Source organism: Wasmannia auropunctata, unplaced genomic scaffold (assembly GCF_000956235.1).
Source record: "Wasmannia auropunctata unplaced genomic scaffold, wasmannia.A_1.0 LD336106.1, whole genome shotgun sequence".
NCBI lineage: Eukaryota > Metazoa > Arthropoda > Insecta > Hymenoptera > Formicidae > Wasmannia > Wasmannia auropunctata.
Window position 1 is genome coordinate 4,705,967 of NW_012026784.1, and position 14,336 is coordinate 4,720,302.

A 14,336-nucleotide genomic window follows, 5' to 3' on the forward strand; every position below is an offset into this window, starting at 1 on the left:
ACGTCATCGCTTCGTTATGATTGGCTGAAGCCTTGAATTCCTATATTCAAAAATCAAAGGTATGTATTGTACGTACACTACATACAACTAAAAATTAGAAAATAACTAAAAAATATGAAGGGGATTCTATTTTTAAGTAAAGGGAAACAAAATCAGAAGGGAAGAAATAACGAATTTGATTTGTTACGCCATGAATTAAATTCAAGTAAAATATCGTGACATATCGGTTTAGTCATGTATACAAATGAAAATAAAATGGATTTATATATATATATATATATATATATATATATATATATAACACTTTTACATGCGTCTATATATGGACTGGGCAGTTACACACCTTACCTCAATGAGTTTCGGAACGTGCAGTTTTAAAAAGTTCAAATCTGTCGCAGACATGCGCACTATACTACGAACTATCAAAGTTGTGTGTGAGCTTATGAAAATCTAAATTTAAATGTACATCGTACGGTATTGTCTATATAAAGCGTGTAAATTAGATCGCGAATTTTTATTCGTTTTTCAATTTCGTAAATCCATTGACAATAATTTCTCATTTTCCGCGTTATATTTGAAATTGAAAACAGAACTTTCAACTTTTCTACGTAAGTGTAATGAAATTAACAATATTAGGAAACAATTATGTTAGCTTGTTTAGCACATATATATGTATACAATAACCATGTTAATTCTGCGTTTATTTTATCTATGCGCCTTATTTAATGTATCATAAGAGTATATAACAATTGTTTATAGTCAATAAAAACATTGTTTATATTTTAAATTGTTTAATATGTTAATATATGTTAAATTGCTTCACGTTTGAGCATTTGATTGACAATCATCTAGAAAAGCCTAACGGAACACACACACACACACACACACACACACACACACACACACACACACAGAGGTTTCGAAAGATTACGCTAGATGGCAGCATGCTGTTTAAAATTAGTCATCGTTATATAAAAATATGAGTTCGTCTCTTTTAAATAAACACACATGTCACATAAACATACATACAATTAATATTAATGTCCTTCATTTATTTAACTGGAAAAAAGTATATAATATGTAATAAGGATATTTTTGCATATATGATTTATAATAGTGTATGTAATATATATGTATATATATATATATATATATATATATATATATATATATATATACTTATATCACACAAACGTCTGATATAAGTTCAAACGGGTAAATATTATATATTAGTTATTATATATTTTATACACACATACTATAAAGATGCAATGCGCACGATTTGTCTGTCGTGTATATATACATATATATGTATATATATGTGTGTATAAAAGATATAATAACTAATATATAATATTTACCCGTTTGAACTTATATCAGACGTTTATTTTTTTCAGCTTTATTAATTATTTGGAGTCTCTTGTATTAATTGTAAGTTGCACGAAAAATAATTATTTCTTCCAAGTCATATAATATTATATATATTATTTATTATTAATTGTATATATATATAATATATAAATAATATATATAATATTATATGACTTGGAATTAAAAAGAATTATTTTTCGTGCAACTTACAATTTAATACAAGAGACTCCAAATAAAGCTGAAAAAAACAAACGTTTGGTATAAGTTCAAACATTACGATAATATGATTCTTATATATTACATTAAATTTAAACGTTACATTAAATTATTAATAATTTAAAGAAATATCATAATAATAAAATAATAATAAAGTGCTGCAAAATTTTGATATTTATATACAAAGTCAAATTTCACATGAATGTCCGCGTTTTATTTTATTAGCAGCTTCATGCTAAGATAGAACACGTACGAAGATAGCATGGCTATAATCTTATGGAAGATAAGATGATCGCCCCGGGGGATGATGAAGCTGCTTAGGACTCAGAAAAGATCCATTAAGAGAAAAACGGCTCAAAGAACCGTATTCGGCTTTTTTCCTTCCTTTAATGGATGTTCTCGCCATCGCTTTAAATTTCTAGAAATATTTTCTTTCTTATTTTTTCATCATTACATTTCGATAGAAAAATCGAAAGAAAAATTGTATTATGTTTTATCCATTCAGAGTTAGATCTTCTTTCGATGAATTCTTATATTCAGGAAACAATGTTCATAGATTTCTGCCTGGGATTATTTAAAAAATGATAAATCTACATTTTAAATCTGAAGAATCGATTTAATAAATCTATTATTACTCCTTACATTTAATAGCTTGATATCGACAATCTTTCGACATGTGTGTCGTTCAGCATCTTAGGGCGAAAATTATATCTTTTTTTTATGTTCAGAGCAGAAATGGAATAAAATGGAAATGTTGCAATTTATGGTGCGTTTAATTTTCATTAAAGCAACGAAAACAACAAAATTTCTAATTTTTAATATAAAATAAAATTAAAAATGTTGCGTAAGCGTGATGCAATTAAGCGACACTTCCGACAATAAGATCTCTCGCGGGAGAGACAAATAAAACGGCTAATTTTTGTATAAGAAAGAAGAACGAGGGAACGAAGGAAGCTCAGTCACGGCCGGTTTCTTGGCAACGTTCCCGTGGACGGTGGATAAAAGAAACGGCGAGAAAGAGGAGCCGACAATGTATAATCTGATATCGAGGCGCAGATAAAAGCCCGGATTAAAAGCCGGAATTAAATCATTTCGGCCCTGGCGAATCCAGCGCGGCTCCGATATTAATCCACTGGCGCGCGTACACGTCGACTCCGTTGCACAGATCCATCCCCCTCGGCTGCCTGCACCCCCTCGACCTCTCTTGTCTTCCCCTTGCCGCTTGTACCGCCCGGCCGGGTTCGCGGAGGTTAGTCGCTTCTCCTGGGGAACCGTCGCAAGAGCTGCGCTGTAGCGATAGGGTGCATGGGGGTTGCAACCCCGCGCACTGAACGATGGAAGAACGCGAGAGGCTGCAGGGAGGAGAGAGGGCAGGGAGGGAGGAACAGCGAGAGCACGGCCGTGTAAGGGCGGTTTCGCTGCTGCGCAACCGGCACGACGCAGACGTCAGTCGTTATATACCTGGTTCAACGACCACCGCCCTGTTCTCGTCCAACCCCGAAGTGCCCGGCCCGGCTCGAAGGGGATGCACGGAGCGGCACGGAGGGGAGGAAAACGCACTCACGTCGGGCAGGGAGGGGGGAGAGATGAGAACGGGGGTGAGACGAGAATCGAGGATGCAGGGCAAGCGGAGCGATGGCGACAGCGACGGTGGTTGGGCAGAGAAAGAGAGTTACGACAGACGGCGGAGGAGGGAGGGTTGAGGGGTAGCGAGGATCGTCGACGGGGGTCTCGCGAGCCCGTCGGAGCGGCCCACGGGCCAGTTCCGTCTCGAGCCCAGGGGTAGAAGAGCTACTGGCCGCTTGTCTGCTCCCTTCTTTCGCTATAGTTTCATTTCTTTCCGTTTTAGTTCCTCTTCAGTTCCGATTGATTGACATGTACACGTATAATATATAACCGCAAATATATCGGCACACATAATACCCACACACATACATATATATATTAATATACACACACACACACACACATACGTACATACGGAAACGCACACGCACACCTTAGTCACGCAGGGACACCGACCCGCTCTCTCACGCACAACGCATCACGTACCGCGTACATCCACACGTATACACGCACACGGTAAATTCGTTTGTTCGTTGTTCGTGGTTGAATTTGCAAGCACGATTAGTATACCGACTCTCCCGTCGCCGTTGTCGCCGTACGTTAAATGCACGGACACATCCGCGCCCAGTCTCCGAGTATCCTTAGGCCCGTATCCGGCCAGGTGTAACGGGCCGTCGCGTAGTACCTGCGTCTTCTGTCCATTCAATGCGCGCGTGCCTCGAGCGCGGGTTCGTTGAGTTTTAGGAAACGTAATTGTCGCATTCTCTCAGGTACGTGCAATGCAATCAATGTCGATCGTGAGTGTCGGCGGAAGCGCCGCGACCATTCCCGAAATGCATCCGGAGCGTATGGTCGATCGCCACGTGTGATCGTGTTCGGTGTGGTGGTTGACAGAAATCAAGAAATGCCGAGTGTCCCCAAGAAACCAGAGAGTCTTGTGTATTGATCGGTTACGAACCTTTTCTAATTATGACTTGTCATATTAAATCAATTCTAATGAAAAAAAAAATCAAAGAATTTTTTAAATTAAGGAATCACTGATTAGACATATGTACGAATGACTAATGAATATTTGTTTTCTCTCTGTTCCATCCGTCTTAAAATAGAACAATTCACATGAGATTGTATTAACAATTTTTATAGTTTTAAAGTATAATAAACTTCATAATTTTTTTTATGTGTAACACAAATGTATATATTTTAACATACATAGTTTACGTATAAAGCTTTAGATGCAATTCGGAAGTGGTATTAATAATGTGACAGCATGCTGTATATGTTTTATTTGATGTTTAATAATTTGTGTGTATATATATAGGTATATATATATATATATATATATATACACAATTTTATCATTATTATTAATATATTTACCTTTTTGAATGTAGAAGTAGTTAACATCATACATAAAATATTGACAACATATATTATAAACAATTTATAAGAAATGTAACAAGTACATATTGGAAGTTGGAAACATGCAGTATAAGATAAAGATTTATTAGAGATTATTTTTCCTTCACGAAGAGAAAAAAGGCGAGAATGATGTAAGAGAATGCTCAATATTGATATGTACGTGGAAGAATGCGTATTGCCGATTGCGTAATACGAAGAATAAATGTGCACTATTGTTGATATTATTGAATTTTCGAAATTATTCGGTGTAAAAGAGAGAAGCGGTAGTTTCTTAATAACAAACACTGGTATTAGCAATTGGATAAAAGGCAGCATCCGAAGTGCATTCTCCGCGTTCCTTTTCTCATCGAGAAGTCTTCTATTTCCGTCGCCAGAAGTAGCGCGAATCGATGCGATGGGTTCATCTACTCGACCACCTACATTCATGTGAACCAATATTGCTCAACGTTATAATCACGAAAAAGCAATTCCCGTTGAGGCAATTCTCTTATGTAGAAAATAATAAAGACATACCGCGAGATTTTCGCGTCCTTGGAGATCGGCCGGAGGATCTTTCCTTAACCGAGGCGAGACGATCGCTATCTGCGCGACTTGACGATTCTCTTGCACGGGACCGTTGGTCTGTTCTTGTTGGCTGCGAGCTCCAAACCGCCCCGCGTCAGCTGATTGAAATCGATAATGGTGAGCCGCGGCTCGGCGGGTCGCCCTGTCAGGGTCTGCACTCTGTCGAGCGGTGCCCCGGGGCTCCGGAACCTGTGGCTCGGGCTCTTGCACCCGCCGCCGACGCCCGTTCCAGTTTCACTCGTGATTCCGGTTCCGGGCTGCTGTCCCATCCGCGTACCACTCATCGATCGGTAACGAGCGCTCGGGAGCGGCTCAGGTTCCTCCCGGAAGTACCTGACGATTCGGCCCGAGATTAGCCGACTGTAATTTACCTCGATAAATATATGCATCGTTTTGTCCTGAGTTTATACTAACGTTTTTACGTCAAAGGGATCTTTGCTTATATAGGGAGTTCTTTACCAGAGAACTGTCGCGCCGTCAATCTTGTCTTATGTTATTATAAAGTATTTGCTTCCCACGCAATCTTTTGTCCGCGTACTCGAAGGAACGGATTATTGATAAATCGATATTGACATTCTTTCTTCTTAATTTTATCTTTATATAACGGTTTACGATAATACTTTGTGACATTCTCTCTGAGTGATCGATGCATCTACGTGCGAGAAAGTTGAAATAATTACTCGTAGATGCTAGCAAGGTGCAAGGTTGCCGGAGTCCGGACTGTTCTCGGTCTGGGTTCTCTCGGAAGACGATGTCTCTGCCGGGATTGACGCGCTCGTCTGCTCGATGGCTGATCGGGAAGCCCCGACGGGATAAGCCCAGTGAGCCTGTAATATTCTAGAAAAACGCGTGCCAGATTGCGACCTAGTCTGTAATCTGTATTTCGACCGTTAAGGATTCAACTTTCTCTTGGCTGGATTTTAAATTTCGACGCAATTCATGTACAATTAATATCGAAACTCTTAACAAGATTTAAAAAATTTAAATTTTGATATTCACATAGCAGTTTTAATTTTAGTGTGTATTTCATATATAACGATGATTAATCTGCTTGTGAGAAGGATACAGCCTTCTTCCGTGTACGGCATTATACCCGATATCCCTTTTTTGTAGTAACCGTACATGGAAACCTCGATGCTGTAGCAATTGACGTGCTCCTTCAGAATAGAGCACAGATAGCGGCGAGCAGTTCCGGCTTTGTTGTGGTCCTGATTGTACATGGTGTTGCCCAGTTCATAGTCCTCCGCGTGTTGAGCTAGCAATTTCGGCAGGACAATGTGCCTCTCGTACCTGAGAGGCTGGCAGCCATGAGTCAGATTGAGTTACAAGCGCGATTGACGTTAAGCTCCGATTCTCTCGCTTCGCGGCTGTAGCGACTAATCCCGCTCTTTCGAATTCCGGATTTAACATTATTTGAAATGGATTAGAGTTACCTGTAGACATCTTCGTACGTATTTCCGTAGACGAAGACGCCCGTGGCATTGGTATGAGCGTGTAAATCCAGCACGCAATCCAATGGTGTGTGCGAATTTTTATCGAGCGACTTCAGCATCGCTCTAGTCGCGAGCAGGGTAGGGTGAATCCATTCGGAGATGCAGTTCCAGGACCGATTCAGATCTAATCCCATCACAGTAGATCTTAACGCGAAAAACGATCCATTATTTTCTTATCTACGACGAAGAGCTTTTGTAGAAGTGGAAACAGTTTACTTGCAAAATTATTCGGTTTTCAATTCGAGTTTTAATTTGTTGCCGATTTATTAAAGTTACACGTAGTTATACGCAGATATATTGATTTTTTCCCGTTCTCACCTGTAATTTCCGAGAAAGACACCGTCGGGGTTCAGCATCGGCACAATCTTGAAGATCACGTATTCTCTTAGAACTTGAGCGATAGGATGCGCGCTGACCAAGAAGTCCATCAAACCCTGACACACGAAGGAGGACGGCGACTCGCCGGGGTGAACTCTAGCGAGGACGACGACCACTTTTCTAGGTCGTTCCGTGTCTTCGAGGTCGGAGGTTATAGTCACGAGCTCTACATTCCTCTTTTGGATCGACTCGGCCAGCGTCTCTCTCCTCGTGTACAATAGTCGGCTGCACAAGTTGTCGAGATGCACCATGTAACGCGTGTACGAATACGGATATGTCAGAGCGAATTGGTAAACGTCGTCTTCGCGGTCGAACGCGAAAGCGAAGCTCAGCACGTAATGATTTTGATGCTGCGCGGATCTGTAATAAAATACCTGCAACATTGCGAGAGAAACGAATCGGCGTTACTATAATTACTTTAATGCAGTTGATGAAAATATACGAATTAATAACGCGAGCTATATAAAGTACGCATCAAGAGAAATTTCTTGGGGAGATCATCAATAAAAGTTTATGTTAAAATTATGTTTTGATACTGACATGTATCGTTTTATGAAGATATCGATTGGCCAATGCAAATTTAGCTATCAGCTATGTTGGCAGCGATGGTAATCATCACTCGATTCACAATGCCGATAATTCTAATTTAAAAAACTGCTGCTACTTGATGGAGTAATTGGATATTGGCAGTTTCTCTAGATTTAAACCGGCGATACTTACAATAAATTGAAATGTCTGTGTCAAAAGATATCGCGATATAGATATAATTGATTAAATTTACTTTAGATTGATAGACGTGCACTTGTATATTGAAGTTGCAAATTTAGAATATAGTTGAATTATATAGGTATATATAGCTGAGAAATAGAAACACTTTTCTAAAATTACTTTTCTATTAGTTTCTAATAAGTTTAATAATTTTTATCGAGCAACACTAAAACATCATTCTTCGTCAACGTCCGAAACTAAAGATGTATCACGCAACAATATATTCAATTTAAAGTTCATATATTGCCATATATAATACACGGAACTTGAATCAATAATTATCGAAAATTTTTCACACCTGTTCTCGCGGTATCCTCTGCCATTTCGGTCTAGTGCTACTCTTCACTAATGGCGTCATCCCCTGCCGAAAGAGATTATCGCTCTTAGATATGTTCACGATGTTGAAGATCACTCGTTGATCCGCCTTCACGTTGTCCACGGTGAAGTTAAACCACAGGCGTAATCTGGGCCCGCAAGTGTCAGGCCTAATGAAGAGATCGTACTCGAATTCGGATATCAAGTCCACCCTGCCGAGATTGCCGGTCTCAAAGGTCGCATCAAAGCAAATGTGGCCCTTTTTAGCTTTACCGCTGTGCCCAGGTGGTCGCATCACCATTTTGTTTACGTTGCCCAGACCACCCTCGGCATCGCTGTCTTCACTGTCTACAAGCACAGCGGTCCAGCAAAATGATTAAATAAGAAAGATAAACATTTTTTTTAATATATGCGATATATGCTAGACTTTGCAGTCGTGATAATTTCACTTTTATATTAAGAGAAAATAGACAACTAATATTGTTATTGTATCACAATCGACTCGTGATTTTAAAATAATTTGACGTAGTGATGAAAATATTATTCGTGTGACTCGTGAAGTGGAACGATGAGGGATATCTAACCGGCGCGCTGATAAAGACTGGTATGCTCCAAGGGATCCCGTCCCTCGCAAGAAAAGACCATAGCTCTCCAAATGACACGGAACGATCTATCGACAGAGCGACATTATCCGGCACTATCCGGTGAACGATGACCGGAGCTTTCTGAACGATCGACGAGAGAGCAAGCGTAGTAGAGCAAACGACCTATCGGACGGAAGACAATGAGAGACTGACGGCTTCGTGAAACCGGCTCTACATCGGCGGAACGTATTACCGCCTACGTGATAAAAGCGGAACCTCGCGATTTCGCTGCACGCTCGTGTCCGCCTTCGTGGAATTCTCACCTGGTTTCGCGATCTTGCGTGAACGAACGGAGTCCGTGCAAGAGAAATGGGAATCGGCTCGCGAGAACTCGCGTGGCTGCCATCAAGCGTCAAAGATCTCGTACGTGCGATCTCTCGACAGTCTGATTTCTCCCTCGCCCACACGAGGAGCGAAGCCCGGGCTAAACCGAGAAAACTCGTTTGCGGTCACGAGATCCGGGGCTCATTCGGGGCGAGCTCATAAGTCGACTTCGCTCTCTGATTGATTCGATTCAACAGATGCTGAGATTAGAGCGGAGCGTGATTGAGAGACCTGACGAAAGTCGCGGATAGTTTTACACGGATTACGGAGTTGACGGCCGAGGTATAACGGTACTCACGTCATCCCTTATCTAAAGGTCGATTAACTGTGAATAATATGTATATATTCCGGGAATCGTCACGCTCTTATCCGTTGCATGTACATTTTTCGTTATTACGTTATATAATGAACTTTTTCACGAGAATTACACAAGACTAAATCTTTTTACTTCTTTTTATTTCTCTGTATAATTATTTGCCAGATTGCTAGACATTTATAAATTGCTAGACACTTTTTAATCGGCTATACATTAAAAAATCAAAAATATTAATATTATTACAGACCTCTCTTTCCGTAATTTAGTTAAATTATTTATATAAAAATGATGTCGTCGATGAACTTATCCGTAAGAATATATTTATTATTACCCCCCTCCCCATTGTTGCGAATAAAAATAGTAGAATTATTTTATAAATATTTTTATGGACCAGGAAAAAGATACATGTTACGCAGAAGTAAAAATTATATAAAAAAATTAGATGATGAAAATCCATGTTTTCAATCGTCGCTATAATATCGCATACAGGACAGAATTCTACCAAACCGGTCTTTATCACGTTCTTTATCGTGGAAACCCTTATCGCAACCCATTCGGTATGGCAATAGCCAGCAGATCTAAATCCAGATCACTCGATATCTATTTCCATCGCATCCGCTACTCGACGACGCAAATGTCGCATTTTATGTCTAAAGACACTATAGTCTTCCGCCGCACGCAAGAAGGGTGTACTAACTTTACATCAAGATACATATAGTTGAATCATCAATGATTCATCGTGCGGAAACAAAAGAGTTGCACTTTGTCTTTTCAAGAAACGTTGAATATCTTGTCTAGCCATTGTCTATCTATAGCAATATCCCTCGGTGCCACGTATGGTCAAGAGTTCGAACTAGCGTAATATGTCGACTATTTGTGATATTTCAGAAAAAAAAATTTACTTAACTTATTAGTCCCATACAATCGATGATTAATTAAATGATACTAATATTATTCTAAATAATTCAATGCTTCGTGAAATAATAAACTTTAACAAATAATTAAAATTATATATGTATTAATAATTTATCTTAATCTCTTTATTAATTACTATAACTTAAACTGTGTGACATTTAATTGAATTAGAAAGCTATTTATTTCTGCATTCTTAATAAGTGAACGTTTTATCTTATCCAAAATGTTAAGAATTTTAAATTAATTACTCTATTCATATAATATTCATAGTTATCCAAATTTGCGAAACTATCATATAAATTATGTTTTTGTCAACGATAATGTAACATTCGCTCAAGAATTTTTTTCAATTTTCCGAAGGAAATGACTATTACGTTTTATTACGATTACGTTGAAGAAATATTACGAAATTCTTGGGACGGAAAATCGGATAGCGACGGGAATGGCGCCCGGAAAGTGCAATTAAAAGTGGAAAAAAATAAAAAGCATGGCAAAGCCCGGAAACGGTGGAAAAGAGAAAGAATAAGAAAAAAAGGAGAGAAAATCGTGCAATAATGTACATCGGCAAAGTCACGTTAAATTTCCAACAATTTCTGTTACTGCGCTTAGGAAAAAATAGCAAAGACCACCTGATACACTTTGTCCTATTTTAATTAATTGCTGTCACAATAATGTCATCGCAAATTGAAATCGACAAACACTGGGAATACTCGTAAAATTCATAAACAGTTCAATTATCTTACATCACTAACAATAGGATACAAATCACTTTCCATGACAGTAACTCATCGCAATCGTGAATATTAATAAATAATTAATTGCGAGGGAAGGAACAAACTCAGATCTGCTGAATAAGATTAGACTTCTCGAAATAGTCAAGCAGCAATAATCAACCTCTATTGTTGATTATTTTACATATTGTTTACATTTTGGATAAGATGGAACGTTCATTTAGTAAAAATAAATAGCTTCCTAATTCAATTAAATGCCACACAGTTTAAGTTAGAGTCAAATTAATTATTAATGTAATTAATAAAGTAAAAAAATAATAATAAGAAAAAAAATGTGTGTATCAGAAATTGATTTTGTGATACAATTCCATAACTCCCTCAAGTAACTCGCATACATGCTTCATCGGCATGTAAAGCGTGTTCAGTTAACTAACGAAACTTTCAGCCGTGCTTTTGATTTCGCGTGCGCAAAGCGGTTTGAAAAAGCCGTCAATTGTTATCCGTCTTTGGAATTACCACGAGCTCTCCAGCCGAGTGATTGACAACCTGTGTCGGTGTTCGCCTACGTCTCGCGGATGGAGTTTCGAGCCAGTGCGAGATGGAAAATGTCAGGGTGCAATCAGCAAGCGCGTGATGATCCTCGCGTGACCCCTCGCAAAGTGGATCCGATCGATTTGACGGATCGCGAGCGAGATTCATCGAGATCGTGTTCGGACGCGTGACAGGTCGGCGATAGCGCGTGCAGTCACGAATAGGTCCCGCGAGCCCTGCTTCAAAGGCGACGTATAAAGAGCACATACGTATACAATACATACCGGATCCTTCGGACATGTCGGCGGGACACGGCGGGACTTGTTCCGGACTGGACCATGCGAGCAGTGACTTTGCTCGCTGGGCGACACCGTCGCCGAGTCCATCCTGGTTTCCTTGGTTTGTTGAATCGATATGCGATATGCGTCTCGGGCAGCGCGGTTATCTTGCACCGTAAACTGTTCCAGATAAGATGACACGAACCTGTCTAAAGAGAGAAATAAAAATGCCGACCCGAGGTCTACTTCGGAGTGAATTAAACTTGCGGCGCAATGAACCCTTTATTTATAGTATACCTATATCCGCTGACGTATCCGCGCGCGAATTTTATTCCTTTATAAAACAGAATTATCTTGTTTCGAATAATTTGGGAGCGCAAACAATCTGAATATTCAAAGGATGATATTCTTAATTTATTAGTCTTGTCTTTTAAAGTAACGAAAACTGTATTTGACATTCGAATCTTATGTATAGGCGTAACTTATCGCGTGACCATCGTTACTTGATTTTCCAGGTAATAACAGTAAATTTTTCGAATCGGTAAACACAGACAAACTGGAAATTGATTCTCCAAAATAAGGTTTTTATATTTTGGAGATCGATAAGAAGACTTTATTCTTTGCGTAATTGTTCTTCATAGTGTTCTTCTTCCAATCGCAGAGTTAATCAGGTCGTTACTCAACGTTGAAAATTAAACGGTTTTACGTAGCCGTTAAATCAGACGCTAGTTAGCAGCCAGTCACGTCATTTCCGACTCCCATATAGCCTCGAGGATCGTTCCCTGTAATTTCGCTGGTTGGTATGCTTATGTAACTCGTTAGAAGGAAGAGATAGAGAGACGGTTGGATATATATAATATATTGTATACCATATATTATAGCTATATATAAGCTATATATATTTTTTTTGCCTCTGTAGAATACATACAGTCTTATTTCCACGCAATATTTTATGCAGTCTGTAGATACGCATGCAACACGATCGTAAGGTATGCGACCTACCCCTACATACCCCTGGTCAAACTCTGCTTCGGGAGAGGGATGATAACTCGGGGCTAGGAAAAAGGAGGGAAGAGAGAGGACGTAGACAGACGGATAGCAATTCTATTCGTCTTGGGACGACACTTTCGCGAACGACAATTTTCACGAACAATGAATGACGATGCTGGCCACTTATTCGACCCTCTGTCATCGCCGTGTAACGAATTTTGAAAATGGATCTCGATGCATTTTGTTACACAAGGCATAACGTAATGTCACATATAAAACAAGTATGAGTATGAGAATAATTATTTGCTACTGATATGTTAATATAAATTTGATTAAAACAACGTATGCCTATAAAAAATAACTGATAATCGTGTAAGAATGATAAACTAATGTATTACGCTCTGCGATATTTATACAACGAGGTTTTCAAAAAACGAAATATTTTTAATGTTGCCAACTGATCTACAAGTGTGGACCTGTTCTCCTACTTCTCTCGTTTCTCTTATAAAACTATATATATCTAACTATATATATCACAAAAATCGAAGGAGACTACGATGTAACGAATTTTCAAAGATAGGATGCAAATTAAATGGCACAGAGAGGAGTGAAAAGGCGGGTGGGGGAGGGGCGGATAATTCCGTACAAACGCCGCGCTGCAGGATCCGGTAAACCAATTTCCCTCCGATCTCGGAGGATATTTTTCTGGATGTCGGTTAGTGGTGGTGGTGGTGGTGGTGGTGGTGGTGGTGGTGGTGGTGGTGGTAGTAGTAGTGGCGGTAGTTGGTGGCGACGCGTTCCCTGGTGAATGCCCTCCTCCCCCGGGCTTTGGCTGGGACCTCCGGATGAAGCCCCCCTTTCGGCCGCACCCCTCTCCGCGCACCCTGTTCCGCACCCCTTCCACTATTCTGTGGGAGTACTGGCAACGCGAAACGAGTGGGAAGAGGGACGAGCGTGGAACTGCACGAGAGAGAGTGAATGACTGGGAGAACGCGGAGAGATCGATATTCGAAAGACCCCCCCCTCTCCTCCAACCCCTCCCAATGTCCCCTCCGAGCATCCCCCCGAACCCCGGCTGGCGGCTCCGTCTGACGCTGGCACCCCTCGGTCTACCCTCGCAGTGGCGTAGGAAGGAGGCGCGGCCGTCGCCCGGGGTGGAATGGGCGCGCCGGTCTTCCCAGGACACTCGGGAGCACAAAGAGGACGAGCGCCCCCGTAAATTATCCGCTGCGCCGTCCTCTCGCGGAATTTATGCGACCTCCTCTGGAAGAGGTGTCTAGACTCCTCTGGCGATTAAGACGTGGGGTGGGCACGACCCGCGCCGATCGATCGCCGGCGATCGGTGAGTTTTACGAGCGGTTACACTGGCACGACTTGGCAATACTTTTAGCGCATTTCGATGTCGACGTCGACGTCATAAATGCGTAGGTACATTGCAATTCGTGTTTGCAAATTATTTTTTAGAAATTATAGAGATTACAGATTGCCATAAGATATACATTAAAAGGGATCGGGGG

At 40.2% G+C, this 14,336-nt stretch overlaps 2 protein-coding genes across 2 annotated transcripts in view; one reads left to right on the forward strand and one right to left on the reverse strand.

Moving 5' to 3' along the window:
- Positions 1-2: 2 nt before the first annotated feature.
- Positions 3-14,336, forward strand: part of LOC105453234 (ELAV-like protein 3) — a 43,521-nt gene continuing 29,187 nt past the window's right edge. The window contains exon 1 of the mRNA XM_011695021.1: positions 3-59. The gene's annotated coding sequence lies outside the window, so the exon portion shown is untranslated. The remainder of the gene's footprint in view (positions 60-14,336) is intronic.
- Positions 4,515-11,976, reverse strand: LOC105453260 (cytosolic carboxypeptidase 6). The gene is made up of 8 exons (XM_011695053.1): positions 11,836-11,976; positions 8,074-8,438; positions 6,948-7,381; positions 6,570-6,773; positions 6,203-6,426; positions 5,817-6,012; positions 5,086-5,469; positions 4,515-4,988 (listed from the first exon to the last, which is right to left on the reverse strand). The coding sequence occupies exons 1-7, from the start codon at positions 11,849-11,851 to the stop codon at positions 5,151-5,153; spliced, it is 1,758 nt and encodes a 585-aa protein (XP_011693355.1). The 5' UTR covers positions 11,852-11,976; the 3' UTR covers positions 4,515-4,988; positions 5,086-5,150.

Excerpts from the sequence above, each read along its gene's own strand:
- LOC105453260 (XM_011695053.1), bottom strand. Across the intron at positions 6,427-6,569 it reads ACGTACGAAGATGTCTACAG|GTACGAGAGGCACATTGTCC; the intron begins GTAACTCTAATC and ends CCAGCCTCTCAG. Across the intron at positions 6,013-6,202 it reads GCCGTACACGGAAGAAGGCT|ATTACAGACTAGGTCGCAAT; the intron begins GTATCCTTCTCA and ends GTCGAAATACAG.